This window comes from Camelina sativa, chromosome 6, assembly GCF_030686135.1.
Source record: "Camelina sativa cultivar CO46 ecotype springtype chromosome 6, ASM3068613v1".
Classification (NCBI taxonomy): domain Eukaryota; kingdom Viridiplantae; phylum Streptophyta; class Magnoliopsida; order Brassicales; family Brassicaceae; genus Camelina; species Camelina sativa.
The window spans coordinates 19,148,160-19,175,532 of NC_141885.1; the positions used below are offsets into that span (position 1 = coordinate 19,148,160).

At 36.3% G+C, this 27,373-nt stretch overlaps 6 protein-coding genes and 1 pseudogene across 9 annotated transcripts; 4 read left to right on the forward strand and 3 right to left on the reverse strand.

Moving 5' to 3' along the window:
* Positions 1 to 4,554, forward strand: LOC104791583 (putative pectate lyase 12). Its single transcript, XM_010517507.3, has 7 exons — positions 1 to 657; positions 889 to 1,143; positions 1,887 to 2,095; positions 3,117 to 3,367; positions 3,453 to 3,644; positions 3,777 to 3,985; positions 4,302 to 4,554. Exons 1-7 carry the CDS (start codon positions 515 to 517, stop codon positions 4,501 to 4,503), a joined length of 1,461 nt encoding a protein of 486 aa, XP_010515809.2. The 5' UTR covers positions 1 to 514; the 3' UTR covers positions 4,504 to 4,554.
* A 751-nt stretch (positions 4,555 to 5,305) lies between these two features.
* On the reverse strand, positions 5,306 to 6,411 carry LOC104791584 (transcription factor MYB27). Its single transcript, XM_010517508.2, has 4 exons — positions 6,231 to 6,411; positions 6,011 to 6,140; positions 5,817 to 5,917; positions 5,306 to 5,727 (listed from the first exon to the last, which is right to left on the reverse strand). The coding sequence occupies exons 1-4, from the start codon at positions 6,352 to 6,354 to the stop codon at positions 5,360 to 5,362; spliced, it is 723 nt and encodes a 240-aa protein (XP_010515810.1). The 5' UTR covers positions 6,355 to 6,411; the 3' UTR covers positions 5,306 to 5,359.
* A 639-nt stretch (positions 6,412 to 7,050) lies between these two features.
* Positions 7,051 to 8,867, forward strand: UMAMIT6 (nodulin MtN21 /EamA-like transporter family protein). 3 transcript variants are annotated; one of them, XM_087453350.1, is made up of 6 exons: positions 7,051 to 7,405; positions 7,508 to 7,570; positions 7,648 to 7,764; positions 7,833 to 8,238; positions 8,330 to 8,481; positions 8,566 to 8,867. In XM_087453350.1, exons 1-6 carry the CDS (start codon positions 7,221 to 7,223, stop codon positions 8,756 to 8,758), a joined length of 1,116 nt encoding a protein of 371 aa, XP_087309476.1. In that variant the 5' UTR covers positions 7,051 to 7,220; the 3' UTR covers positions 8,759 to 8,867. The 3 variants fall into 3 exon arrangements, with proteins under 3 accessions (XP_087309476.1, XP_087309477.1, XP_087309478.1); XM_087453351.1 differs by having other exon boundaries at positions 7,124 to 7,405; positions 7,838 to 8,238; XM_087453352.1 differs by having other exon boundaries at positions 7,124 to 7,405; positions 7,904 to 8,238.
* A 532-nt stretch (positions 8,868 to 9,399) lies between these two features.
* LOC104791586 (thioredoxin-like 3-3) lies at positions 9,400 to 10,276 on the forward strand. The gene is made up of 3 exons (XM_010517510.2): positions 9,400 to 9,606; positions 9,718 to 9,743; positions 9,885 to 10,276. The coding sequence occupies exons 1-3, from the start codon at positions 9,400 to 9,402 to the stop codon at positions 10,102 to 10,104; spliced, it is 453 nt and encodes a 150-aa protein (XP_010515812.2). The 3' UTR covers positions 10,105 to 10,276.
* A 104-nt stretch (positions 10,277 to 10,380) lies between these two features.
* On the forward strand, positions 10,381 to 14,101 carry LOC104711881 (cell division control protein 48 homolog D). Its single transcript, XM_010517511.3, has 9 exons — positions 10,381 to 10,583; positions 10,699 to 10,864; positions 11,134 to 11,362; positions 11,462 to 12,228; positions 12,317 to 12,538; positions 12,642 to 12,713; positions 12,802 to 13,083; positions 13,179 to 13,538; positions 13,637 to 14,101. The coding sequence occupies exons 1-9, from the start codon at positions 10,555 to 10,557 to the stop codon at positions 13,940 to 13,942; spliced, it is 2,433 nt and encodes an 810-aa protein (XP_010515813.1). The 5' UTR covers positions 10,381 to 10,554; the 3' UTR covers positions 13,943 to 14,101.
* A 4,348-nt stretch (positions 14,102 to 18,449) lies between these two features.
* On the reverse strand, positions 18,450 to 24,268 carry LOC147942812 (uncharacterized). The gene is made up of 3 exons (XM_087456194.1): positions 22,910 to 24,268; positions 22,208 to 22,831; positions 18,450 to 21,137 (listed from the first exon to the last, which is right to left on the reverse strand). The coding sequence occupies exons 1-3, from the start codon at positions 24,266 to 24,268 to the stop codon at positions 18,450 to 18,452; spliced, it is 4,671 nt and encodes a 1,556-aa protein (XP_087312320.1).
* A 1,376-nt stretch (positions 24,269 to 25,644) lies between these two features.
* Positions 25,645 to 26,267, reverse strand: LOC147942813 (small polypeptide DEVIL 20 pseudogene; annotated as a pseudogene). Its single transcript, XR_015560323.1, has one exon. The product of XR_015560323.1 is annotated as a small polypeptide DEVIL 20 pseudogene (transcript).
* Positions 26,268 to 27,373: the final 1,106 nt, after the last annotated feature.

A 27,373-nucleotide genomic window follows, 5' to 3' on the forward strand; every position in this document is an offset into this window, starting at 1 on the left:
ATCATAAGGTAACATCGCTTTTATAATAAAAGGTGAAAAACCGGACAAGAGATTCAAATATCAAAACCTACCGTTTGTTAATCTGTTAATGCTTATGGATAGGTATCCTTCGGGTGAGTTATGATAATTACGTAAAATGAGATAGTATTACAATTCATATAGTATAAGAAAATAAGGAGCTTCAAAGGAAAAAATTGGAGACCGTTTCCTCGAGACAAGCAGATTCTCAATCCTCGAGACTGTCAGTGGAAAACAACCTTCACTCTCTCTCTCTCTCTCTTCAAAAAGAACAAAAGAAAAACAAAAATACAAAAGCCAAGAAAGCCATTATTACAAAAGCAATAACACACTGTGAAAAGCCACTCAAGAACACTGGTCAGTAAGAACAGAGAGAAAGAGAGAGAGAAGAAGAACAAACAACAAGCCATGTCTTAACTACTCTCTTTTCTCTTCTCCCTCCTTCTAACTAACCAAAAACCCCTAGAGAATCCCTAAATCATCAGTTTCTTCACCAATGATGCTTCCAAGAAGCTGCATTGTACTTTCATTCTCTCTTTTTTTGTTCCTTCCCCAAATGGGCTTCGCCATGCTCAACAACAGAACTGTTCTTCTCACACCACATCCCGACCCGGAACGAGTCGCTTATGAAGTTCAGTGGTACACATACTCCATTGCCTCTTCTGGATCTACTACATTTACTCTCTTATTTCACATTCTTTCATGTAAATTTCTAACTGGGTTTTACATTTAACTAGCTATCAGTGTTCTTGTGAACCTGTGGTTGCTCTGTTTTTTTTCCCTGTTTTACTACGTTCTCTGTTTCTAAAATCTCCGGTTCTCTTAAACCGGACAGACTGTAAATAACCCGGTTTTTAATTTGTTTCACAGGAGAGTAAATGCATCTATAACAAGACGTCAAGCTCTTGACACGACGGACCAGGCCGGTTCAAACCCTTGCTTCACCGGTAACCCAATCGATGACTGTTGGAAATGTAACCCAAACTGGCCCAACAACCGACAAGGTCTAGCAGATTGTGGAATCGGGTTCGGACAGTACGCCTTGGGTGGCAAAGGTGGTCAGTTCTACTTCGTCACTGATTCTTCCGACGACGATGCCGTCAACCCTAGACCGGGCACTCTCAGGTACCTTTCCGTTAACCGACTTAACCGGACTTCCTAATAGTATAATAATCTTGACAAATAGACAAAAATGTTTTGTTTTTTTTGTTAGGTTCAAGACAAATATATTATCTTTAATACTCGTTTCTAGACCGTAAGTAGATTTTTTTAGTCGTTAGTTTACAACACTAAATAGTCTAATAGTATATACTTTACTTGAATATTACATGTCATTATTGTTCTTTAACCCTAAACCCTACCTATACACTTTCACAATTTAAGAACTTTGTAAGAAAATAAGATTCTGTTTTAGCTACGTTTATCTTTTGTCATCTCATATTCACATGTCCCAAACCAATCTATTACGTACGACTTTTTCAATACCACTTGTTTATATTTCTAAATAAGCCCTCCATTTTGTGAACAAAGTACCAACAACTCTGATTTTTATTTAAATTATTTAAATCCCCTCAAAACCCTTTTGAAAACGTTTAGATAAAGCTCTATAATCTGTTGTTAAACATAATGTTTAGGATGTTTGTAATTTGACGTTCCTACATTATTATTTTAAAACTGTATTTAGAAGTGAAAATATAATAAATCTAGAGAATAGACAAGTACAATAAAACAAGTGTATCAGTCTCATGGGGCCTCGAAAAAATCGAATAATTTGGGGAATCTTTATCAATGTCAAAGCAATCGGGTTTACAATGTGAAAATTTTGTTTTAGATAAGATTAAAATGAAAAGTGCCAAAAAAATTGACAGATACGGAGTGATACAAGAAGAGCCATTGTGGATAGTGTTCCCAAGCAACATGATGATTAAGCTAAAGCAAGAGCTAATATTCAATAGTTACAAGACACTTGATGGGAGAGGAGCTAATGTTCATATTGTTGGTGGTGGCTGCATCACTCTTCAATATGTCTCCAATATCATCATCCATAACATTCATATCCACCATTGTTACCAATCCGGTAATTTATGTTTTACTCTTTTCACATTTGCTCTTTTTCTAAATTCTAATCCTTTGTTCAAATGTGTATATCTTTTTTTTTTAACGGCCAATAATCGTTAGGTTTTTTACTTTTAACTTTTTTTTTAATTTCTTCCCCTAATAATTTAGTAGGTCCGCAATGGTGTACACTAGGCCTGGGCATTCGGTTAACCATTCGGTTTCGGTTCGGTTGTATTCGGTTTCGGTTATTTTGGATATAGTAATATAGTAACCATTTGGATATTTTTGAAATTTCGGTTCGGTTCGGTTCGGTTTCTTTCGGTTCGGTTTCGGTTTGGTTATTTAAATAAATAACCATAACTAACATAAATTATATTAACATTAACCAAATAAACCAAATATAACCAAAACTAACCGAATATAACCAAAATTAACCAAATATACAATAACAAAAATACAAAAAAGGGAAAAATATGGATTCAATTTTACAAAATAGTATTTAACTTTGTAAATTCAAAATAATAACATTTACATATATTGATTATTTAAAATATTTAATTGTTTTGAATCTAGAAATAATTTATATTTTAAGTTTATTTTATAGTTTTGCATAATATTAAGTATATAATATTTGATATCTTCTAGGTTTTCGGATATTTCGGTTAACCATTTAATTGTCGGTTCGGTTCGGTTCGGTTTCAGTTAGTTTGGATATAGATTTTTACTAACCATTCGGGTATTTGAAGAATTTCGGTTCGGTTCGGTTTGGTTTTTTTCGGTTCGGTTTCGGTCGGTTATTTGGTTATCGGTTATTTTGCCCAGCCCTAGTGTACACATTTTCTTTCTCATTCGTTGGTATTCACACGCAAACAAAGAAAACCTGATTTTCGAATTTAGCAGCATTTATTGATTTATTTCACTCATAAAAGCATATAGTAAAGAAAAAGGAAAAGATTAGAAATTAAACCTTTCGTCCTTTCCTGAAATAGCATTGATTGGTTTATTCATAAAAGCATTCTGATACTATTGTTTGTCCATAGGGAATACTAACGTGCGGTCAAGTCCAACGCACTATGGGTTCAGATCCAAATCGGACGGTGATGGTATCTCAGTCTTCGGTTCAAAGGACATATGGATCGACCATTGTTCTCTATCGAGATGTAAGGACGGTTTAATAGATGCGGTGATGGGTTCCACTGGAATTACTATATCGAACAACTTCTTCTCTCACCATAATGAAGTCATGCTTCTCGGTCACAGCGACCACTACGAACCAGACAGTGGCATGCAGGTCACACACACACTAGTCCATTATATTCATTTTTCTTAGCGACTAGTTGATATTAAATGAGAGTAATGTTTGTGTGATAAATTAGGTAACAATTGCGTTTAATCACTTTGGAGAAAAATTGATACAAAGGATGCCTAGGTGTCGTCGTGGATATATCCACGTTGTTAATAACGATTTCACTCAATGGGAAATGTATGCGATTGGCGGTAGCGGTAACCCGACTATTAACAGTCAAGGTAACCGCTACACCGCCCCGACCAACCCATTCGCCAAAGAGGTAAATAAACAACCCTTATATGCGATTTCAATAGTCTTGGTTAGTTTATTTTTATACTTTGGTTTTGGTGTCATAATGTCTTATGCTATACAACTTTGTATGGTATTTATAAATGAGAGTTTTATTGTGTAGGTGACTAAGAGAGTGGAAACGCCCGACGGCGATTGGAAAGGGTGGAACTGGAGATCAGAGGGGGACATTTTGGTGAATGGAGCCTTCTTTGTGGCATCCGGTGAAGGTGCGGAGATGAGGTATGAGAAGGCGTATAGCGTCGAGCCTAAATCTGCCTCATTCATCACCCAAATCACATTTCACTCGGGAGTTCTTGGCGTCGGCGGCAGGTTTGGATTCTACATTCTACCATACAAAATTACAAATCATTCAGTCTTTGCCATATTTTACGTTATCAAAAAGAAATGATCACTTTTAAACAAATCAACACTTTGAATCTTTTGTTTTACCAATACACACCATATTATAAAATTGTATTATAAATGTCTACATACTCTTTTGTTTTCTTGTACTTTTGCTTTTTAACTTTATCTTTTTTCTTTTGTCTAATTTTTTCTTTTTACCCCACTATATTCATAGTTTTCTCTCATTAACCTCCCAAAAGTCAAAATGGAGCTAATTTAGGGTGTTTGATTTTGGTATTAGGAATAACAATCTTGGGATGTGGACTACTACGGGATCAGAAGGTAATGGCGGTTTAGATTCTTATAATGACTATACCGATGAAATGTCTGGTGCCGGTTCAACGATCTGGTTATCATTCTCAGTTCTTGTGTTATCATTCTTGCTTAATTCAATATCATATCTTGTTCTTCAACCCAAATGTTTATCTTGTAACATGAATTGAAATTTACCTAATTTATCAAAGGAACAAGCAAAAAATTGTTTCCAAACTTCATTCTTGGGTATTATTTTCTTCTTTGGAATAATCTTCAGTACGTACTATGTCAAGAACAATCACACGATTCGTACCATCAATCAATTTGGTATTTTGATGGACCTCATAATATGTAGTTTTACATAATTTCTTACAATAACACCACGTGTGTCATATTGTACGTATATGTAATCGTGACGTTGTAATAGTCCTATGTCACTCCTATCCTATCTTTAATTAATTACATTACATAACTAATACCTCTAATAGAGATTATATATTATCCTTAACGTTATATTATCTTCTTCTTTGGTCTTGTTATAATTTTATACAAGAGGTGTTCCATACATGCATCTATACTTAATAGTTAATACCATATTTATATACTTCTTTAGGATATTGTAATTTACAGTATGTTGAACATTAAATAATTTTCTTTTCCTGAATACAATACAAAACAATTTTAACAAATCATTTGGCACAAAAGTATACCAAACATTTAATTTAATTCAGATTAAATAAAGCCCATCAACCAATAATGTTTACCAGAAAAGTAATAGTTTTTTTTCTCATCCATTGGGGCATGAACTTCTCATTTTTTGTTGTTGTTGTTTGTAACAAGACCTGATAGTAAACATCAATGCTACAGTTTACTTATTTTCTTGTTATGGATATGTATATAGATAGACCTTCAACTACGATTCAAATTTCATTAGATATTTGATTCAAATTGTATGTAATTGATGCTTAGTAAGCTTGTTTCATTATAGCACTTTCAAATTCAATTACCCAAGAGTTACAAAAGTAAAATAAACAAACTTTAGAGTCATGACCATAGAGAACATGAAAAATCCTCAAAATCCCTAGTCTCTTGAAACCACCAAGAAGCAATGTTAATATTGTTCTCACTGCTACTGCCTTCTGAAACATTTGCTTCACTCTGGTCTGTAGAAATCTCCGATATCCAATCCGAAATCCGGTTTTCGTACGGTGAATTCATTATACCAAAGCTCTCTGTTTCGCAAATACCACCATTGGTTTCTTGACCACTTTCCATACATCTCTGGTTAGATTCCTTCACAGTTTCATCAAAACCATGCTCTTGAGACGTCACTTTTGTCCTCATGATCTCTGTTTCCTTATACTTGTGAAACAATTCTTCTCCTTTATTCCCTCTCCAGTCACTGATCTTATCTGCAGCAAAAAAAAAACATCATACTTATATTGAAAAGCCGATCCAAGACTTAAGACATGCAAAGTTAAAGATCAACCAAAGTATCTACCATAGTTTTGAGTTTCCTCTTTCTTTCTAAAATGAGTTCTCCAATAGTTCTTAATCTCGTTATCAGTCCTACCGGGTAATCTTCTCGCAATCTTCGACCACCTATTGATATACAATATTTAGTTCAAACCAAAAAAAAAAAAACAATATGCAAGTACGTAAATTAAAACAATTCATTTTTTTGTGGTCTCTCACTTGTTACCCCAGAGTGCATGGAGCTGAAGGATGATCCTTACTTCTTCTGAACTCATCAGTCCATGCTTCAGTTTCGGATTCAGATAGTTCATCCACCTTAGTCTGCAACTCTTACCACTCCTCTTCAAACCTATCAGTATAAATACAACAAACAAACATATCTTACATATGTAAATTTCTATTTTTGGAAAGTTGACATAAGATAGGTTTCAAAGTATACCGGAAACTGTTGCTAAAGAATCCCAACGACGTTCTCCCAATAGGGTAACAAACTTCACTAGCCGTTCGTCCTCTTCCTCGTGCCATGGCCCTCTACGAAGTGTTTCTTGCTTCTTACTCTCCATATCTTCCTTTCCTCTCTCTTTTTGTTTTGTGTGTGTTACGTTACTTAACTAAATCCTTTCTAGATTTGTGCTTTGAACTAGTAAAGCTTGCTTGAGCTTTGCTTAAATAGTAAAGTCATGAGTTTACCCAAATTGGGAAAATGCTCAAAAAGCTGACGAACAGAAAATATATAGTTTAGTGGATAATAACATCATGCATCAGTTAGTTAGGTTCTTGTTTTTCCTTCTAGGTCATCATTAACTTAATAGTTATATAGATTTGGATTAGGTTCCAAGTATCTCTTCTTTATGAATCATCATCAAGTAGTGATTTAAAAAAAAAATTTGTCAGGGTTTATGGCTTTCATCATCTTAGAAATTCAAATAATTTATGCAAGTATATATCCAATCAGGTTTGGTTTTGAGAAATTTAATTTCTTAAGGGACTGAAAAAAAAAAAAAGTACTTTAATAGGTATTGAGATAAAAAGAGATGAAACAAGATCTTTCTGCATCTTTTCTCCACTCATCCAAAAGTGTAAGCCAACGAAGCACTCCTTAAGTTTGATTAGTGAAGTAATTCCTGAGTTAAGCCTAATCTCATTTTGGCACCAAAGAGAGATTAAAATGGACGCAAGAACAAACTCGTAACTGAGCCGGTTAAGAAATCTATCGATATTTGACTTGGTTAAAATCGGTTGAGACTATTCCACTTCTCACATTCTCACGTGAGACAACCCTGCACATGACAGTCACAGTCTTATCTCGTTTTTGTCGTTTACAACAAAGTCGCCGCAAGAGACCCTTCAAGTTTAAAAAATAAAAACCAAAACAGATCTCTCCGGCCGTCTTTTTGTTTCTTCTTTCCTCCATCTCCGGCATCGTAAGATGTCTCCGGTACCGGAAAGGGCAAAGCTCCACATAGCTATGGTGGTGTTTCAGACAGGGTACGCAGGGAATCACGTGATCATGAGATACGCTCTAAACTTGGGAGTAAGCAAGCTTGTCTTCCCACTTTACCGGACCATCGTTGCTTTCTCTGTTCTTGCTCCCTCTGCTTACTTCCTTGAAAAGTATATATACACTTCTTTAAATCAAAGACTAATCTTAAATCACTAATTCTTTATTCTTGTTTATTTATAATCCTGATTATTTTCATTTCATATTTCTAACAGAAAAGAGAGACCTGCGATGAACATGACTCTTCTGATTCAGTTCTTCCTTCTTGGACTAATCGGGTATGATCTTGTCTTTAAAACCTTGAATTGTATAAGACACAAATCTAAAATTCAAAAACTCTTCTTTTTGGTTATAGAATAACGTTGAACCAAGGATTTTACATATTTGGATTGGACAATACTTCACCAACATTTGCATCAGCAACAGAAAATGCTGTTCCTGCTGTTTCATTCCTCATGGCCGCCTTGCTCGGGTACTTCTCTTGATTCTTGAATCTCATTTCCCCTCATATCTCATTATTGACACACCACACCATTGTAGAGTAGAGAAAGTGAAATGGAAGAGGAAAGATGGTATAGCTAAAGTGGTGGGCACAATTGTATCCGTGGCAGGATCTTTAGTTATAACGCTCTATAAAGGACCAACCATTTACCAACCGAGCCTGCATTTAATGAACCAACAAACCATGAAAGCTGAAGAATCAGAGGAACAAAACAAGAACTGGACGCTGGGATGTCTTTGTTTGATGGGTCACTGTTTATGTTGGTCAAGTTGGATTGTGTTGCAGTCACCATTGCTTAAGAAGTATCCAGCTCGCTTCTCCTTTGTCTCTTTCTCTTGCCTTTTCGCAGTTTTACAGTTCTTTGGAATCTCTGCTTATTTCGAGAGAGATCTAGAGAGTTGGAAGATAACGTCAGTAGGCGAATTATACGCGTTACTATACACTGTAAGTTTTTTTTTTTTTTTTTTTTTTGTATCTTTTTAGATCATGACTCTGTTTTAAAATATTCTGTTTAATTTGAATCATATATATGCAGGGATTGGTGGGTTCAGCAATGGTGTTTGCAATACAAATATATGTAGTGCAGAGAGGAGGACCTCTGTTTGTATCAGCGTATCTGCCTCTTCAAACTTTAATTGCTGCTGTTTTAGCCACTTTTGCTCTTGGTGAACACTTCTACCTTGGAGGGTATGTACCTATTTATGTCTTTTACTCATTACATTGTACATACTTAATAAGTTTTTGATACAGTAATTATGTTTGTTTTATCAGACTGATTGGTGCAATATTAATCATGAGTGGACTGTACTTAGTTGTGATGGGAAAGAGTTGGGAGAATCAAGAAGCTCTTTGTCAACAACAAAGACAACATATGATTTCTTCAGCATCCGAATTTGGTCATGAAGAAGACTACCATAATGATAAACCAATATCTTCTCTTAATCAACCATTAATTTCTTCCTAAACTTTATTCTTGCATCCAGCATATCGGAACACAAGAATAACAACGGAAAGACCAAAAAAGCAAAGCTTATAATATGCATGAGATCTCACAGAGTATCTTTTTTGTTGTTGTTGTTGTTGTTGTGTGTGTATCCTCTTCATCTTATTATGGAACCGGAACCAGACTTGGAACGTAAACAAAGTTGGAAACACAAGGGTTACGTCCACCTTCAACTCTAAAGGGTTGTCTTGTCTCAACATGTTTTTTGATCCCACCCTGACCAATTTCGTAAAAGCTGGTACAAGCATAGCCATCTCCTAGAACTTCATCGCACCATAACACGATAGAATCGGTCTAGTGGATGAAGAATGTAGGAACATTCATGTAACTGAAGAGCCAGGGATGTAACACCGGGAGATCAGAGTGAGTCACATTAAAATATTTACTTCAGGAGACAACTCCATCAGTCACCTTGTTTGTGACCCACACCTCCATCTCCCTTGTTTGGTCTCCAGGAGAGTACCTCTGTTTGTATCAGCGTATTTGCCTCTTTCAAACTCGTAATTTGACCCGGTTTTTAACAAAACCTGTCGATGTTGAAAATTATAATTGGTTAAAATCGGTTTAGGCTTAAATCAATTGGTACTTGTGGTTCGGTTTAGATGTTATATTTATCAAACTTGTGGTGCGCGAAACGGATAAAAATCGGCAATTTCGAAACCAAACACACAAAAATGAGAAAACAAGAATCGGAGGAAGCAAAACTTGAATTGGAGTCCAAATCGAATCATGATGGAAATTTGAAAATCGCACCGGACGACCAAAGTTTCCTCACAATTCTTGACGACATCAAATCTTCGAAATCTCCGGTTATTACAGGCCACAACTATCACATTTTTGTACACACGTTTTTAAGATCCAAAGCTGGGTTCTTTCGTAATCTGACTGGTTCGTCTTGTGTTTGTATTTGTGACTTGCAGGCTGTTATTAACTACGGAGCTTCATGGTACGTTTTTGTTCTTCGTATCTGCAAAATATGCATATCGTGCTTACAAAGTGTTCGATGAAATGCCTCAATGAGAACGATACTCTCTTTCTTTTTTTTTTTTTTTTTTTTTGAGATTATTATAGCGTTGAAACTGTGCAGGTGTGGAGTATGTAGCCAGATACTTCCTGCATTCCAAAAGCTGAGCAACAGTTTCTCGAGGCTCAAGTTTGTTTATGCAGACATCGACGAGTGCCCTGAAACCACTCGCCACATCCGTTACACACCCACGTTTCAGTTTTACAGAGACGGCGAAAAAGTCGATGAGATGTATGGAGCTGGTGTAGAGAGGCTCCATGATCGTCTTTGGCTCCACTCTTGAAACCGAAGACTAGAAACGGTTGTACTTGCTTGCTTACTTGGTATATGGGTTAATGACTTATGTAAAGTGTGGGCTATGTTGGAGATCGGACGGTCCATACTTTAAAATCAACCATCAAGATTTCTTTTCTTTTTCTGGTAATGACCATTAAGAATAAGACCGACCTTATTAATTGTACTATTTCTTTTTGTAAATTAACTAAAATAACGCCAAAAAAATAAAGAAAAGGAAATAATACTTTAAAAAATGGAAAAATAAAAATACCTTTTCTTTGATAAACAAGAAAAAAAAAAACAGATATTTTATATATATATATTTTCTTATATAATAAGCGCGCACACACACACCTGCCTTCTTTATTTTCTCACATAAGAAACCGAACCGATCACACTTCTCGAACCTTCTTCTTCTCTTTGGCGAAGCTCTCTCTCTCTGTTGTAGAAATCAAACATGGCGAATGAAGCTGAATCATCTGATTCGTAAGTACTTGTTGATTACTACTTTCTTCATCTTAAGATTTCATTAACTCTTCGTGTTTGGGCCTTTTCTGATTTTTTTTGTTTTTTTTTTTTTTGGTTTTGAATGATATATCAGTAAGGGGACGAAGAAGGATTTTAGCACAGCGATTCTGGAGAGAAAGAAGGCGGCGAATCGTTTAGTTGTGGATGAGGCCATCAACGATGATAACTCCGTCGTTTGTCTTCACCCTGCCACCATGGAGAAGCTACAACTCTTTCGTGGTGATACCGTTTTAATCAAGGTCTGATTTTTTATTTCTTTATTTTATTGCTCTTCTTGTGTTGTTTCCTTTGCTAAATTAGCGTAATTGAGGGTTATTAGGGTTTTGTGTCTTGTAAGGTCAGAAAGGTTTGATTTTTTTTTAAAAATCCGTGTTGGGGTTTCTAGAACTTGGGATCATCATTGTTGGGTCTCTCAATTTTTATACGTTTTTGGTCTTGGGAATGTTACTTTAGTTTATATGTATTGACAATTTTGTGTCTTTTTCTGCTTTTGGGAATTGTGTTGCAGGGAAAGAAGAGGAAGGATACTGTGTGTATTGCTTTAGCTGATGATACTTGTGATGAACCAAAAATTAGGATGAACAAGGTTGTTAGGTCTAACCTCAGGGTTAGGCTTGCAGATGTTATCTCTGTTCATCAGTGCCCTGATGTCAAGTATGGCAAGCGTGTTCATATCTTGCCCGTTGATGATACCATTGAAGGAGTTTCTGGAAATCTATTTGATGCTTACCTTAAACGTAAGTGATTTTTTTCTCCTCCTGTTTTTTTTTTTTTTTAATCTCTTGTTTCATGTTTAGTACAGCGGTTTAATAGTAGTATTTGTCTGTTTGTGTCAGCTTATTTCTTGGAAGCGTATCGTCCGGTGAGGAAGGGTGATTTTTTCTTGGTTAGAGGAGGGATGAGGAGTATTGAGTTTAAGGTTATTGAGACTGATCCTGCTGAATACTGTGTGGTCGCTCCAGATACAGAAATTTTCTGTGAGGGTGAGCCGATTAAGAGAGAGGATGAGGAGAGGCTTGATGAAGTTGGGTATGATGATGTTGGTGGTGTCAGGAAACAGATGGCTCAGATTCGTGAACTTGTTGAGCTCCCATTGAGGCATCCACAGCTCTTCAAGTCCATTGGTGTGAAACCTCCCAAGGGAATCTTGCTCTATGGCCCTCCTGGTTCTGGGAAGACATTGATTGCCCGTGCTGTTGCTAATGAGACTGGTGCGTTTTTCTTTTGTATCAATGGTCCTGAGATTATGTCGAAGCTAGCTGGTGAGAGTGAGAGCAACCTCAGGAAAGCTTTCGAGGAAGCTGAGAAGAATGCTCCCTCTATCATTTTCATTGATGAGATCGATTCTATTGCTCCTAAAAGAGAGAAGACACATGGGGAAGTTGAAAGACGGATCGTTTCCCAGCTCTTGACACTTATGGATGGGCTTAAAGCCAGAGCGCATGTGATCGTTATGGGAGCAACCAACCGTCCCAACAGCATTGATCCTGCTTTGAGAAGGTTTGGACGGTTTGACAGAGAAATTGATATTGGTGTTCCTGATGAGATTGGTCGTCTTGAGGTTCTCAGGATTCACACCAAGAACATGAAGCTCGCAGAAGATGTAATGCTCTGTTGTATATTTTCTTTAGTTGCTTCTTTTCGTTTGCTTTCTCTGTTTGTCAGATCTGACATGGTTTTCTCTTATTCAGGTTGATTTGGAAAGAGTCTCCAAAGACACACATGGGTATGTTGGTGCTGATCTTGCAGCATTATGCACTGAAGCTGCTCTCCAGTGCATCAGGGAGAAGATGGATGTTATTGACCTAGAAGACGACGAGATAGATGCTGAAATTCTCAACTCTATGGCTGTGACTAATGAGCATTTCCAGACTGCCCTTGGTAACAGCAATCCTTCTGCTCTTCGTGAGACGGTAAGTTCAGGAGATCAGTTTTTTGGTTTGCGGTTTCTAAGTCTATTTGGTATCATTCTTATCAAACGCATGTCCTCAAACTGTTATTTTCTGTTATAACCAGGTTGTCGAAGTGCCTAATGTTTCTTGGGCAGACATTGGTGGTCTTGAGAATGTCAAGAGGGAGCTCCAAGAGGTAAACATTAAGATTTTCAGCAATCTGACTTTTGTTTTTACTATTGACCTGTGAATATGAACTAATATGTTATAATTCTGTGTTTTAGACTGTTCAATATCCAGTGGAGCATCCTGAGAAATTCGAGAAGTTTGGGATGTCACCGTCTAAAGGAGTCCTATTCTATGGTCCTCCTGGTTGTGGAAAGACCCTCTTGGCTAAGGCTATTGCAAACGAGTGTCAAGCCAACTTCATTAGTATCAAAGGTCCTGAGTTACTCACAATGTGGTTTGGAGAGAGTGAAGCCAATGTGAGAGAGATATTCGACAAGGCTCGCCAATCTGCTCCTTGTGTTCTTTTCTTCGATGAGCTTGACTCCATTGCCACTCAGGTATTGTCATCGATTCCTTATGCTCTTTACTTATGCAACCTATGCGCTTTACCTTTATCTCAAATAACTTAAATGAACATCTCTTGTGATAACAGAGAGGTAACAGTGTTGGAGATGCTGGTGGTGCAGCAGACAGAGTATTGAACCAGCTTCTTACAGAGATGGATGGAATGTCTGCTAAGAAGACTGTCTTCATCATCGGAGCTACAAACAGACCAGACATCATCGACCCTGCGCTTCTACGTCCTGGTCGTCTCGATCAGCTCATCTACATTCCTCTTCCTGATGAAGAGTCTCGTTACCAAATCTTTAAGTCTTGCTTAAGGAAATCCCCTGTGGCTAAAGATGTTGACCTGAGGGCTCTTGCTAACTACACCCAAGGCTTCAGCGGTGCAGACATCACAGAGATTTGCCAACGTTCTTGCAAGTATGCGATCAGAGAAAACATCGAGAAGGTATCTTGAAACTGAAACTTAAAACTGGAATCTTTCTTTCTTTGTTTTCTTAATGTTATCGAGTCTTATGATCTTTTGATTTGGTTGTTTTGCTATAGGATATTGAGAAGGAGAGGAAGAGAGCAGAGTCGCCAGAAGCAATGGAAGAGGACGAGGAGGAGATTGCAGAGATTAAAGCTGGTCACTTCGAGGAATCCATGAAATTTGCTAGGAGATCAGTAAGTGATGCAGACATTCGCAAATATCAGGCTTTTGCTCAGACTCTCCAGCAATCTCGTGGGTTTGGAAGCGAGTTCAGATTTCCAAATGCTCCGACAGGGACTGTAGGTACTGCCGCGGTTGGTGGAGCTGACCCGTTTGCCACTTCCGGGGGAGCAGCCGACGATGATGATCTCTACAGTTGAATGATCTGATCAGACTTTGTCCTCTTTTCTCTCTTTAGTATTTAACTTAGTCTGCTGGAAAACTTTTCGTTGGTGTTGTCGTGTGTTTTGTATATAATCGTTGAGTGTCATGATGGAAATAAAGTAATAAAACTCGAGAAATAAGATCTTGGCACTAAACCTTGTGGACGTCTAAAATAATAGTTCTAGTCTTCTAGACTTTTCTAATCCTCCCAGGACAAAAACTGCAGACTTGGGAAGATACTATTGTACTACTCTTGAAGTGATAATCATGGTTGTATCTTTAGTTGGGCCTCTATGGACTTGAGGTCTGTTTATGTGTCCATAATTTTACAAATGGAGAAGAGGTAAAAGTTTGTGAAGAAGAGTCGAAATGAAAAAATCCTCAAATCTTTTTCGTAAAATTCTAAGAAACACCTGTAAAAGTGTAAAGCCTTTTGCATTTAGTAGATTTGAAGTCCTTTTTCACTTTTGTGAAAAGGTAAATCTTTGTTTTTATTTTTGTGTCGTAGTGGGTAAACTAGTATATGAAAACGATCAGGGCCTTACCGTCTGTCTTGGCAGGTTTTTGTCAGGCTGGTCCATTTAGCAGGCCAGACGACCTCACGAGTTTGTGCTCATCATTCTTCGAACCCATCTCAACTCTTTTCCATGATTGAATCTGGCTTGGACTCTTTTCATTATTTCAAATATATATTAAAGTTTTCATAATATGAGATTTGTATACAGATAGAGTTGCATTTATCGTTTTTTACTTTTTTTGCTTTCGAGATACGAAATTACACAATTATATTTATAACTACATTAGGTTAATTGTCTTAAAGTATATACTGTATACATTTAAATGTATTACGATCTCTACCTCAAGTTTTTCTAGTTAATGATATGATCTCGTGAATCCAGATTCTTTACCGTAAGATAAGTCATCATCAAAGTAAACTATACTATATGCACTAGCTAGTACACAAGAAACAAACTTCTTACTTGTTAGTGTGCACAATCACGATCGTTGTCAGAAGGACCATCATATCGCTTAATATGTCATATCTTGTACGGAATTAACTAGGCCGAGATCGACCCAATAAATACTTATACCTGTAAAGAGTTTAAGTGTAAATTCACGATCATCAGATCTGTTAGACTGTAACCATTGTCTTGAAATCTCAAGAAAAGACAATTTATTTAACTAAAGAGACGTGTCTGTTCATGTCGACCATCTCATTTCTTGACTCTTCTACCAAACATGAACGTCACGGACCTCACGTTAATACCAAATCTTAGTTTCAAAAACGTAGCTCAATTTATTCATCTTGCAAATTCATAAAATTTCTAGAAAAAGTATGCATATGTGTAGGTGTAAAGACGAAAGAGGAGGGACGGTCTTGGGGTTGGCCCGCCTTCTTGGAGAATCTAACACACACCCGCACGTGGGAAGTCTACAAAGACTGCTACAAACGGACACCGTCACGTGGGGGTCGTCTAGCTGAGAAAAACTCATACGCAATCACAAAATTAATCCTTTTGTTTTGTATATATAATGATTATTATTTATTTTTAGAAAACAAAAAGGGGGAATGATGCCATCATCTAGTTGGATAAGTGACATTAACAGATAAAAAATTTACATAACTTAATTTAATTACTTAAATATACAACAATGTATCTTATATGATAATAACTAGTGAATGAAGTTAGTGGCATTATATGTATCGTGTTTGTTGAATGTGATGAATAAATTGATGGAGATTACAAAAAGAAGATTAGGAAAAAGAGAGATGGATGCAAGTGTTTGGGTTTCAACGTGTGTCAGAGAGATGCACGTGTTCTTTCTTCTTTTCCAACCCTAAAGGGTCCCCAATCCCTTTTCTTACGTGTGTTCTATTGGCTTTTGTAATCTTAATGATCTTCACTTTTATTATTTCAAAATTGCTACTTTTTGTAAGGCTAAAAGTCTAAATTAATTCCATACATTACCGATGTGACCAATCTCTAACTTAGAAGAAAGAAGAATACAATTAATATTCTTTTATATACTTTGTGTTTATTTTGCAACGACAATAATAAAATACAAAGCAGTGTGGGAGATTATATATGTCATTCGGAATATAGTAAAACTGTAAAAGCAGTGTAAACTACGGTACATATATCAATTAGTTTAGACTTGGTAATACGTAGTAGCAACTATATAAACTGTGGCAGGAATGCATGTAGCTAGGAGTACTTCTGTAAATGTAATTACCTAATTGATATATCGACCTAGAGATTAAATCAATTGATTTTCTTTTCCATAATCTATAACTGCAAACTAACATTAGAGGCTTTACACTTATATAGATCTTTCCCTTCTCCCTAACCCTAAGTATGTAGTAATGTGATATGTATTGCAAAACACCAAAACTCTAACGTAAATATTTTTCCTTTTGCTCCCCTATTTTCGAATCTATATTAACATTTTTGAAATACATTTTGTGTTATGCCCTTTTCGTTTTGCTTATATAAATTTTTATTTACAACATTAACCTTTCAAAAGTTTCCAAAAATAACATTAGTTCAGATTTTCTTTCCTAAATATTTTACATTCCATTTTAACTAAAAAATTACACCAAAATCAATATGGAAACACAAAATATAATATCTTTTACTACAACTTCTATTGTGTATTGAAAATATTCTATCTATGAATCTTTTGCAAACCAAGAAAATAATAATTTGATTCCTATTTTGTTTTAAAAAACCTGTGAATTTTGATTCTTAACTTAAGGATAACTTCGATTCACATTTATTTAAATATTATAATTAATATATATATATATATATATATAAACTTAATAAAATTTTAAAATATTATGAATATGTAAAATTCAAAAAAATTCAACATACTATATAATAGATAGGTTATAAAGGCGACATGTTGGAATTAATAAACTATCATTAAATTTGTGCTAACACGGGTTAAATCCTCATTTTATTATTTGTCAATAGTATTAATATTAGAATATTTGACATATAAAATTAAGTTGATTTAACTAAGATTGTGTAAAATAATTGAATCATTAGGAATAATGTGACTTAATCATAGCGTATAAATGACTTATTATGTATTTAGGTCCCTTATTTTTTTGTTATAATAATTGAAAATCAAAATAAAGTCTCACACTAAACAAATAAACTAAATATAACAAACAAATAATCATAAAATATATTACAAGTTAAAAATGAATATAAATATTTAGCTAAACAAACAGTCGAAAAATTTAGTTATTTCTCTATTTACAAAACATTAAATATTTAACAAAAAAATACAATATAAATATAAATAATAATAAAAATTATAGTAGCGTCAAAAAGAATAAGAAAAGCAAAACAACAAAACCATCCACCGATTCACAGTTAGTGGAATACAACACAAATATAAAAATAGCAGAGTTAATTAAAGAATTCCTTAAATCTTATCGGGACAATAATTATGAGGCCATCGATGTTTTTTTTTTTTTTTCACATCTATTTCGTCAATGATGTTGACTTTTTTTACTTATACACATCAAGTTTTCTTTATGAAAAAAGTTTTAAAGTTCCGTTTCTCAATTATCCCATCATCATATAAATAATAGAAACACAAATTGATCTTTCAAAAAAGAAGGATCTTTTTACTTAAAAAAAGTGCTCGAGGGAAATGTTTGTAATTTTTTTTTTTTTTTGGTTAAAGTTGTAGAAAAGGTAAAAAATTAAACAGTGGGAAACGATAAAAATAGTAACGAGGGACCGCACGAGTGCATTTGCACACCTTTTTCGCTTCGAGGAATCCCATCCCACTGTCGGCTCACAGTTTTTTCACCTACATTTGGTTTTCAACACATGTACTGTTCACGATCCAAGTATTTGATCGGACATAGATAATATCAAGATGCAATTTACGCTCATCTACAAATAGTCAGATATGTTTTTTTTATTTTTTAGAGTATCGATCGGACAAGTATCCATCACTAATTTGTCTGACGACTTAAAATGTTTCGAAAAATAATAATCTATGTTCAATCAGCAGTTGCGGCCTGTCGGAAATGTTCGAGACCTTGGTGCAAGTCTGCAAGAGCATGCACGTGATGTTGGACGTTTTAGTTTGTTTGCTTTTTTGGCTTCGGATTCGTTTTACATTAGTTTAATAGTGTTGGGTCGTCTTTTGTTTAAAATATTAAAAATCTATTAAGATAGTGGTAACATTGACTGCATCGGTCAAAGCATATGCATATAGTTTTTCTTGATAATCGATCTTCTATCTAAAAGCATGAGAAAGCAAATGTTACAAAGCCTAAAAGGCTTAATAGGCTAATTAGCCCAAACACACAATAAAAGAACCAAATTTTGAATCTACTTAGTACATGATAGCTGGTCCATAAAACTAATAATCAAATACCCAATTTGATTGACGGAGATCACAAGTAGTCAAAACAAACAGAGAGACGACGGAGAGTTGAAAGAGACGATGAAGAGTGATGATGATCAGAGAATCTTAGGAGAACCAAATCTGAAGCATTTGTGATGCTTGGCGTGGGTTTGAGAGGCGTATGCTGGCTATTTTGTTCCGGACCAAACGATCAACATCACGGATCAAAGTATCCACCAATTTGAAAGTGTTTCGATGCAGACGATTGTTTCGTTCCGTCCAGATGAAGTATATCGAAGCTTGCCAAGCAATTAGTAGAAGTTTTCTGTTTGGCTTGGAGGTGGAGTATACTCGAAGCTGGGAGAGAAGAGTATCCCAATTTTGAGATGATCTAAAGTTGCATCTGTGAGAGATATTAGCCCATATGGCACCTGAGAAACTACAATCAAAGAACAAGTGGGAGCGTGATTCTGGATTGGCATTGCAAAGAAGGCATGTGGGGTCGCTTGCTAGTCCCCACTTCAACATCCTATCCATAGTCGGACTTCTGTTTAGTACCATCAACCAAGTAAGAAATTTATGTTTAGGAATTCCTCCAGAAAACCATACCTCTCTAGACCAGGTAACTAACGGTTTTTGATCACGGAGCAGGTGGTAAATGTCACTTGTGATATATTTTTCGGAAATCTGATTATTAGGCCACCACTCATATGAGTCTTGAGTTTCTGAAAGTGAAATTGTTGAGAGATAAGCTTGGATTCTCACAAGAGATTCAGACCTAGCAGGAGGCATGATCCAGTTCCCATTCTTCCACAGCTCGGCTAAAGTTGATGACTGAGGGATACCTAATCTCACTGATCCTTCTTGTGAAAGATAATCTCTGATTTTTCCAAATGGAGACCAGCTGCTTGACCAGAAGTAGCAGTTTTCCCCATTACCTACAGATTGTTTGATCCATGGGTAAGCTAAATCATGAAGTTGCAGCAACTGATTTGCTAGCCATGAAAATTTCTGTCTTGTATTGATGACCCAGAAGTTGTTAATGTTTCCATCTAACATCTCTGTAGTGTACCAGTGAGCCCAAATGGAGCTAGGTCTGAAAAACAACAACCAAATCAGCTTAAGGGCAGAAGCAATATTCCATGTTAAAATGTCCTTTAACCCAAGGCCTCCTTCTTCCTTACTACGAGTCACATTCTCCCAAGATACTCTGGCCGCAGTATGCCCTTCTGTTTTACCTTTCCAAAGGAACTTAGCAGATATGGAGTCAATTTCTGAGATGCAGCCTTTATGAAGGATAAAAGAGCTTGACCAGAAGTTAATAATTCCTGCAATAACAGTAGATAGCAGTTGCAGCCTTCCTGCAAAGGATAAAGATTTGACCGTCCAAGAGTGAAGCCTGGATTTTATTGCCTGGATTAGAGGAGCACACTGCAACAAGGTGATCTTCTTGGAATATAGGGGAATACCAAGGTATCTAATCGGAAGGGAACCAATTGAGAGTTTTGTAACTTGTTGGAGTTGATCTAATTCATGTGTCTTAAAACCTGCAGCAAACAATGATGTCTTTTGGATGCTTACTGCCAGGCCTGATCTACTTTCAAAATCCTTCAACACCTCCAAGATACTTGTGATAGATTGGAGAGAGCCATCAGAAAAGATCAGTAAATCATCAGCAAAGCAGAGGTGTGTAAGTCTTGTCTTCTTGCATTTAGGATGGTAGTTGAATCTCCCTTCCGTTGCTGCTTTATCTAGAGTTATGGACAAACAATTCATGCAGAGGACAAACAAGTAAGGTGAAAGGGGGTCACCTTGCCTGAGCCCTCTTTTACCTTTAAAGTAACCATGAGTAGTTCCATTAAACCCAACAGAGAAGGACGTTGTGCAAATGCAGGCTTCTAGCCATCTTAAGAAAAATTCAGGGATTTGGAGACTTCTTAGGCATTGAAATATGAATTCCCACCTGATAATATCAAAAGCTTTGGCAATATCAACTTTTAAAGTTATTCTCTTTGGTCCTCCAAACTTATGATAACCTTGTACAATTTCTGAGGCTAGCAGTGTATTCTCTATAAGTAATCTTCCTTGAATAAAAGCAGTTTGATTAGGAAGAATTACTTCTGTAAGGATGACTTTCAGTCTTTTCACCAACAGCTTTGAAATTGTTTTGTAAGTTGTATTGCAGCACGATATTGGTCTGTAGTCAGAGATAGAAGTAGAGCCTGGTTTTTTAGGGACTAACGTCAGTATTGTTGCATTTGTGGCAGATGGGAGGAACCCTGAAGTGAAGAAACGTTGAATGGCTGACACAACTTCAGAACCAACAATTGGCCAAGCTACTTTAAAGAAAGCTGAAGTGAATCCATCAGGCCCGGGAGATTTGTTTGGGTTCAGCTTGAGGAGGGTCGATGTGATTTCAGCAGCATTAGGAAAAGAAGAAATGACTGTTTTATGGCGCTCACTGCAGTGGAAGTTCTGAAGCTCTATAAACCAAGAGAATGGAGAAGTGATATGCGGCAGATCATGAGGGGCAAGAATCTGTTGGAAGTGAGAGACAGCAATGTTACTCATTTCAAGGGGGTCAGACGTAGATGGTCCAGTATCCACGCAAAGAGATCTGATAGAGTTGTACGATGCTCTAGCAACTGCAACTCTATAGAAGAAAGAAGTGTTTTGATCCCCTAATTGTAACCAATTGATTCTAGACTTCTGCTTGAAGAAAGACTCCTCAATTCCCCTAAGGAAGATCCATTTAGAGTGGAGATCCCTTTCAGCTTGGAATGAGTCAGAGGATGGATTATCAAGAGCTTGTACCTGCACAACTTTTAACAAATCGTTAGTAACACTCACTCGCCTTTGAATATCTGAAAAACTCTCTTTATTTAGTGTTTTTAGTACTCTCTTTATAATTTTCAGCTTAAACCCTAGTAATGAAAGATCTAAAACTCTGTCTCCACTATCAATCCATGCAGCCTCAACGTGGGATAGAAAAAGAGGGTGGTTAGAAAGGAAGTTAAAGAATTTGAAGGGTTTTGTGCCAACAAATGGGAGAGGACAGGAAAGATCAATAATGCAAGGAGTATGATCAGAGAATTCTTGAGGTAAGAAGGAGGCTACGCTGTTTGGAAAGCTACTGATCTAATTATCATTGACTAACACTCTATCCAACTTCTTTGTGATAGGCTCTTCTGGTCTGTTATTTGTCCAAGTATGGTTACAACCTTGAAATCTAAGGTTAAAGATGCCCAGAGATAGTAAGTGATCTTTCATTTCCATCATATCTCTGGTGAGGTGGTTGACATGGGTTAAAGAATGCTCTTCATGATGGATGATCTGGTTAAAGTCACCACCAATTATCCAGTTTTGATTTTCAAGGAAAAGAGTTGTCTGAATTTCTTGGAGGTCATCCCACAAATGAGTTCTCTCTTCTCTGATGTTTGAAGCATAGACAGCAGTGAAAATAAAGCTTGTTTCCTTTTGAATCTGAATTTTGCAGGTGATTGATTGCCTAGACTGGTGAAGCACTTGGACAGTAGTTGAAGGTTTCCAGATAATTATGATCCTTCCATCGTCATCAGTATCATGGTTGGAGGTAAACTGCCAGCCAGGGCAAACTTTTTGCATAACTTGATTCAAATTTGGTTCTTTTATGTGTGTTTCCAAAATAGCACCCACAACTGGCTGATTAGTATAGAGCCATTGTACAAAAGGTCGATGCTTATCCGGGTCATTTAGGCCGCGGACATTCCAAAAAGATATATGGGGACTCATTGGGGTTTGGATTGAGCCTCTTTCTGGGTAAAAAGAGGACTCTGACCAAGAGTATAAGAAGAAACATTAGAATTAATGGGTGAAGGTATAAACAGGGGTTGAGAGGTTATTACTGAGTAGGAGTTTGGATCTGGATTTTCAGGTCTACAAGGAGGATTTTTGGTAGGTGAGAGGGACTTTGGAGGGTTAGTGTTGGTGTATGGTGGCTCAGAGGGGATAAAAGGGTTAAACGAAGTGGGGATTGTTTTCAGGCCATCATATTTATTGGTTAAAGGTAAGGCAAGCGAATTGTCTGAGACCACAATAGGACGAGACACAAACTCTGCTTTCAGAGCCAAAACACAATCCACCTGAACATCCATAGGAGAGTCAACAGCAATTGGAGACTCAGAGGTAATAACCGACTGATTAGTTTCTTTATATGGAGTAGCATCAATAACCATATGCTCCTCTAATTGAGATGTCTCAGTAGATGACACAGGAGCTGGCTCAGTGGTAGGCTCCTCTATTTGGTATGTCTCAGTAGGTGACACAGAAGCTGGCTTAGTGGTAGGTACTGGAGCAACATGAGTTGACTTTATATGTGACGCAGGAGTTGACTCAAAAGGTAAATTAGTAGTCACATGAGTTTCAGGAACAGTTTGAGCAACATGATCAGTTTGAGCGGCTGGAGCAGTGTGCTTGACATGATTACTATTAGGAACATGGTTTCTCTTTGCTTTAGCAGTAACAGGGGTCTAACAGTTAGCCGCTGTTGGACAATTTCTCATAAAATGACCAACTTCTTTACAGAGATAACATGTATGAGGGACAACCTGCGCACCAGAAGAGTTTGTGGGTGCAGTAGGTGGAGAAGGCGCTGCAGGAGGTGGAGCTAGCAAACAGTTCCTTAGAATATGACCCACTTCCTTACAGTGGGAGCAAATCGGAGGCACCCAAGGGTATTCAACCTTCACAGTGAAGAGTGATCCATCTGTCCTTAGAACTTCAAGAACTGGGGGCAGCGGCTTAGTGGAATCAACCTCCACCTTTACATGAGCAGTACTTATACTGGTAAGATTAATGGTCCAGTCATCTGTTTCGTTTGGTTCACCAATGAGTCCAGCAATGTGACTAAGTCCTTGTTGGTGGATGAGGTCAAAAGGAACATCTTTTAGGTGGGCCCAGAGTGGGATGCACTGTAGAGAAGGAGAAGATTCGTCGAAAGAGGTAGACCACTGGGACACATGAAACATAGTAGTCTTCACATACCATATTCTCTTTTCTAGAACTTTCTGTTTAATGTAATTATTTGGCAGTCTAACAAGAACAGAGTTTCCTGCTGGGGAGAGATGGATTTCCAGGTGTTTACCTTTACCCCACATGTAGTTTAGGACACTCTGAGTAAGGTGGTAGGGCGGTATCCGACCAAAGAATTTGCAGATGATAAAGTCTTTATGAAGTTCGGCTCCTTTCTGGAAAACTTCATCAGGAATTTCAACTCTTGGGACCCCTGATGGAGAGTAAGAGACATGGGATAACCTTTTCAAGGATTTATCTACAGATGGTTTTACTTTTGAGGCATATGAAATTGGATCACTAGCAGTTTTAGGAGGTAACGGGACATTTAGAGAAGTGGGAGGATAATGGGAGGGGAGAGGGGGAGAAGTTTTAGAGATGACAACATAACTTAGTTTAACATTTTGAGTATGAGAGTTGGAGGAAACAGGTAACTGAGAGGGAGTAGTCCCAAGTATGCCATGAAAAGATTGAGAAAAAGGAGAAAGAACAGTAGTAGAAGAAGGATTCAAGTTTTTTGTAGCTACTGTAGCTACTGTAGCATTTTCAGATCCAGAAGGAAGAGAACCAGATATGGGATTCAAAGATAATTTTGATGAGGAGACCAAGTAAGAAGTCAAGAGCTGAGTCGTAGAGACAACCTCATGAAGGGGTTGGGGAGGAAGTGTAGAAGGAGAAGTAACTTCTACATGACAAGAAACAGTAGTAATTTGAGTTCTATGAAAGTTTTTTTGTTTACGAGGAAACAGAAGACCTGAAACAAGAGAAGGAAAGTCAGAAGGAGATGAAGGGTCAGGGGGATCTGGAGGAAGAGGCGGAGGGCGGTTGAGACTACCAGCCGTAGCCGAAGGGTTGAGAGGGGAGACGAGAGAGTTAGGGAACCAGGAGTTCGCCATCACCTTTTTTGCTTTCTACTTTTATTTCTTCATATGCATATAGTTGTACGTTAGGAAAGAAAATAACTTTTCTACTTATATATCCTAGCTATATTTTACAGTGACTTATCAAAAAAAATGACGTTAATTATAAATATATATATTTAGAGATTATAGTACATATATATATATATATATATATCTTAAAATAGCAAGAACTTTTGTACATTGATAATTACGATCATAAATAGTCTAACAGAGAATCATATTGACTATGTCATCATTCATATCATATTCAAATTACGTACGTATAGTACTATAGTACACGAATACTGAGAATCACATTCATATCATATTCAATTTACGTACGTATAATACACGAATACATGCTGTTTACATAAAGAAAGAGCAATATCTTTTATTCTTTTTTTTTAACAAATAAAGAATAGATTTTATACGAACTAAAAAGCATTACAATGAACACGTAAGTCCTAAGATATAGAGTTACTATTATTTTCACTTGTGTGCTGTATGATGCGAATCCTGAGTTCCATAATCTATTATTCTTTTGCTTTTCCTTTTAATGTATTTTATAAACGCATGGAAAATGATGTTTGGTTATCCTCTTCAATTTTATGAAAATTCAAAATTGGAAAAAACACACAATAATCAAAAATCTCGCCCTCCCTAAACCGACAAAATAGAAAAGCGAATAGAGCACAGTTTCGATTTGTGCATTATTAGTATGAATTTAGACTCGAGTCACATGGACTCTCAGGTCGTACGTAGACTTTGTCATAATTACATTCTATCTTCTCCACCTTTTTCTCTTACTTTTTTCGCTGGTATCGTTACGCTAATTAATGTATGATTTCACTCTCAATCAAGGACGATTCATTTGTGCATTGACCTAATCACATCTATCAATCTATCGATCATGCATGCTTTATGTTTATAATTTGCGCATCCAAACTAAATTAATACTAATGAGGTTAATTAATTTATAGCAAGCTATAGTTTTTTGTCACTTAAAACTCTGCAGTGCCTAACATGAAAGTACGGTGGATGAGATTTGATCTCTGACCTCAATATCTACTATGTTTTCAAGATATATATTTCACTACATGACGGTATAAGTATATAACTGGTAGTACTAAACAAATGTTGCCAAAAAACTGGGACAGATTATTTCAAAGTTTTTGGGATTATTCTTTAAATCTCTATGGGCCTATGAGATGTTTTGCTGTTCTATTATTCACATGATTAACGACAACGAGCATTTGGAGGCTCAAATGCATGTCGTCTGAGTATTTCTGATATACAATAAAGTTTCTTATAAACTATATAAATATTTGAAGATCTTTCCAACTTACAAAAAAAAGGCTATTACCTGAGCAACTAAAACTTATTGAGAAGATGTCATTCGATTCATTCACACGAGAGACATAAAATTCAAATAAAGCATTCCATGAATGCATTCACATCAATTGCTTATAATCTTGTGTATACATAACTTAAATTTCAACCCTAATTCAAATGTTTGACACTAGAGGGAAAAATAAAAACGGCAACGCGACCAAAAAAAATTAGAAAAGTACAAGAAGAGAGAAGAGAGAAAAAAAAAACACATATATAAGGTAAAGATCTAAATCACAATACGGTCTCGGTCTCGGTCGCGGTCACGGTCACGCCCGCAGACTAACATGGCTAGACAACGGCCAAGGATGTAAAACTTGGCCCGTTGTTTCTTCACCATGTGACTACACTTCGCCTTGAAGGTCTTCGACGGCTTGCATGTTCTGCTCGTGCTGTTCTCTTCTCCCATTACTTGATGATTTCCAACACCACGACGACAAATTCAAAATTTTAGATTTTTCTTTGCCGAAAAATGGAGAGTTTTTGTTGTAGTTTCTGCTTCTGAAATTCTGTTGTAGAAATGTGAGAAGAGGGAGAAAGGGAGAGAGTTTTAGTCAATATATGGAGAGAGCTAAGCCCTTGAATTATAAAGAGGGTCACTGGCTTGGTACAATAAATGATTGATATGTGACATATTTTTGTTTATTTGTAAGAATACGTAACACTTATATATGTAATATTATACATTTTTAGAAGACAAGAAAATAAAAATATTAAAGTGATATAAATTGTGTGGTTTTGTTTTGGGTGAAGTACTGTTTGAGGTTTTTACAAGAGATCTCTAGATTGAGTTAAGCTGTAGAATAATAAAATAGCGTGTATATATATTTGTTATCTTGGAATATGCAATTAACGATTGTATATAGAGATCGTGTGGGTAACTTTGGCTATTAATTTCAGTAAGGTTTATTTTTATTTACAATTCATATAAACTTTTAATATAAAATAGTTATAAGATTAGTAATTTATTAAAACTTGACATATATTCATTTTTTATTTTTATGTTGAAGAATGATGATTTATACCATTTAAAGTTTTGATGATATCAAAAAATGCATTTGGATTTAGAAACAGCATGTTTAATTTAATTCGTAATTAACAAACAAAAAAAATGTACTTCTGATGGGAAAAAAAAAATGTACTTCTGATTTTCTTTAACGTAAACGTGTGAATTGGATAAGGCTAACATTTCTGACTATATCTTTATGAAACAAATTGCTGGAAATTAAATTATAACAAAGTTTTGAGCTGTAAACAAATGCGTATTCACAAATCACAGTTGGAGTCATGCGACAAACTTGCATGTGTGTATAACTTGAAGAGATATGACCACATACAGCATGGACTAGGACCCGATGTTCTCTACTATTAAATGTTTTCTAGCTATATTCTTAGTCAAACGTTAAAGTTAATTTTGGCGTACTCATTGGTAGATCTTTGGTGAACATATGAAATGTGAATGGTCGGTCTGCGTAGACCGAACCCCACATACGGTAATTTATGGTCGTCGTGTGGTAGCTCATTAGGTTCGTACGACAAAAAAAAAGTAAAACCACACTTTTTTTTTTGAAGTTTACGTATCAAAATTGATTGTACTACCTCTTCTTTAATTTCATACGTGAGTGACCCTATTGAAGTAACAACACTAAGAATTCTTTGTTCCATCTTTTTCTTTGTGTTGTTATATTTTTTGTTAACTGTAAGCGAGAG